General features: G+C 29.3%; 1 protein-coding gene across 4 annotated transcripts in view; it reads right to left on the bottom strand.

Annotated features, from left to right (window-relative positions):
• Positions 1-407: 407 nt before the first annotated feature.
• The window catches only part of LOC102681515, a 33634-nt gene continuing 31373 nt past the window's right edge, over positions 408-2668 (bottom strand). For 2 of the 4 annotated variants that reach the window (XR_004150956.1, XR_004150957.1), the window contains exons 11-13: positions 2610-2668; positions 2144-2182; positions 408-1619 (exon numbers count right to left, since the gene is read on the bottom strand). Coding sequence is in view for 2 of the 4 variants with exons in the window: in XM_006619082.2 (XP_006619145.1) it covers positions 1406-1619; positions 2610-2662 (267 nt within the window). In the remaining 2 variants the exon portion in view is untranslated. The remainder of the gene's footprint in view (positions 1620-2143; positions 2183-2609) is intronic. The other 2 variants (XM_006619082.2, XM_031512150.1) reach the window with 2 other exon arrangements.

The following is a 2668-nucleotide window of genomic DNA, read 5'->3' as shown; positions in this document are numbered from 1 at the left end:
AAAAAAAAAAAAAAAAAAAAAAAGAGAAAGAAGAAAAACAATGATATTCAGAATGCATCGTTTTGAGGAGAACACTATAAAGCTTTAACTTATAAAAAATTATGTCCACTCGTCCAACACTTAAAGGAAATTTCACAAAATCCCTTTGAATCTCGAAACAAATGTCACTTAGTTGGAAAGAACAACGTTTCATCATTTATAGCAGCATCTGCGTTCATAGTTTCTTTGTTTCTTCATTTTCCTTTGTACCTTCGTATTGAAGGTAATGGAACACGTCTCATCTTTGGCTTGTTTTCATCATTTTATAAGAAATTACCTGCAAACACGTGGAAAAGAAACAGCAATCATAGATCATAGTCTGCAACGTTCGAAAAACATACACTTCATTTTATGAATATTATAATGGATCGAATTGGAAGAATACTTTACTGATACAATCTCACTCGATCCTTTGAACGTTTCTTGCGTGCAATATTTTGCGTACAGTGTAACACTATGACTTACAAGATGATTACATAGGGTAATAACACCCCTTACTCGCAAATCCAACGATTATGAATCTTTTGACACGCAATTTCCATTTGTTGCAGCCTCGAAGTTTTCTTTTAGAGAAACATATTCTTACAAATAATTTAATTTTTTCTTTTTCTTTTCTTTTTCTTTTTTTTTTAAGATTAAAAAATAACTTCTTTTGAATTAAAAGAAAATAATTTGTCAAAATAATTAACTGATTGAATTTTTTTTAAATTTCTAGAACTATTTTTAATCGATTTTCTTATAAATGGCTGCAGCAATTGAAAGACTCGCATTTTTTTCAAGTGATTTTCTCGCATTAAGTAAAAATAAGAATTCGTGATTTACTGTCTATTTACAACGTGAAGTACACAATATGTATATCATAGAGAGATTGAACAATGACGCTTGCTTATCACACATCGTCGTGCCGTGGCCTGAATCTTCTTCTCGACTATTATTCATAGTTACGGATCGATTCGGTGATATCAAAGCTTCTCTGCTTCAAAGAGAATCCTATGATATTTTTCTTTTGTTATTTTTTTTCTTAGCTCAAACAATTAAAAATTGTTTAATATTTAAAAAACATCCAAAGTTCTATTTCATCGATATCTTTTTAAAGTAATACTTAAATATAAGATAGAATATCTTAATTATTCTTGAATGTTTTTGTACTTTAAAGAAGTCATTCAGACTAGATCACCGAATGGATTCGTATTGAATAATTCGCCCAGAAACATTTTATCATAATATACGACTGTTCACAAAAAGATTACACGACACTCTTACTATATAGAAAACAACTACGCATTTAAACTACTAAATTCCGTCTAGAGATAATTTCCTTCTTTCTTTGCTTTCTCTTTCCGAATAACGTTCAACTTTCCCTTATTCAATTATCACTCTCAGCATAATCGTCGCTATCACCACTGTCATAATATTGGTTCTTCGACTGCTGATGAATAGAGTCCAATGGATTAATTGTAGATATATCATCAGAATATCCTTTAAATTGGATATCTGTACCTTGAACCATGTCCACGGATTCACCATCCAGAATCTCCAAATTTGGAGAAAACGCATCCTCCGATATGGAATCGTTTGGCCTGAGGAAAAAATATATATTTTTTATTTTTGCGTTAAATAAAATTTTTATTTTTCTTAGATCAAAAATGATATGTAAACTATAGAAGATTCAACTACAATATTCTACAATATAACGTAAGATTCAATTAGTTGATTAAAAATAATGCAAATTATGATCATATTTTAGTAAAAGCGAAAACAATAATCCTAAAAAGCAATAAATTTAAAAAAGTGTTTGAAATTCAAACTTTAATTCTTGCTGTTGATATAAATATATAACGAGCATTTTGTGTTTATGAATGTTTTTTTTTTCGGTCAGCGATTTATCATACTAAAAATTTATGATTTTTAACGATCAATTTGAGCAATTTAAAATTTAAATGATATGTTGACGACATGAAAAATAAAAAAAAAAAAAAAAAAAAAAAAAAAAAGAGATGGAACAAAAAAACAAGCAGTTAGCCGACTTTCTAATTAATAAATTATGCATACACGAGCATCGTGCATAACTATATATCATGCAGTTCTGGTTTCATTTACTTACTGAGCTGTAGATGATGGTTACATTTCATCATCACACAGCCTGCAACAAAACGCATAGATCGTACCATTACGGTCATAGTACAAGGTGAAATTGTTAGATCAGCGGGGCATACTGTCTATCTAATGACAATGCATGCCACAATTCGAAAGCTATAACTTCCGTTTCATAGCTCGATATAGCGAATAGAACTTTCTATGAGAACTATAAAACGGGTTCATCTGTATGTTTTGCATAATAATATCCAATATTTTTTAATTTCTTATTCTTATTTTTCAAAGTAATCCCCGATTGATTATATATAAAATAAATTTTTTATCTCGATTTACTAAGTATTAAACAATGATTAATACATTGATGCGTAACATATATATCAACGTTAATAAGTGATAGTAAGAACAATATTCATATACTTGATTATATGGCATGAACCATGTGCAATATAAATTACGTGAAATCAATTACTTACATTTGTTCATTTTGTTCGTTACCACTCTCTTCGGTGACCAACAATTCGTATTCCTCTGC

The sequence above is a fragment of the Apis dorsata genome, unplaced genomic scaffold (assembly GCF_000469605.1).
Source record: "Apis dorsata unplaced genomic scaffold, Apis dorsata 1.3 scaffold_390, whole genome shotgun sequence".
Taxonomy (NCBI): domain Eukaryota; kingdom Metazoa; phylum Arthropoda; class Insecta; order Hymenoptera; family Apidae; genus Apis; species Apis dorsata.
This window is presented reverse-complemented; position numbering and strand designations above follow the sequence as displayed.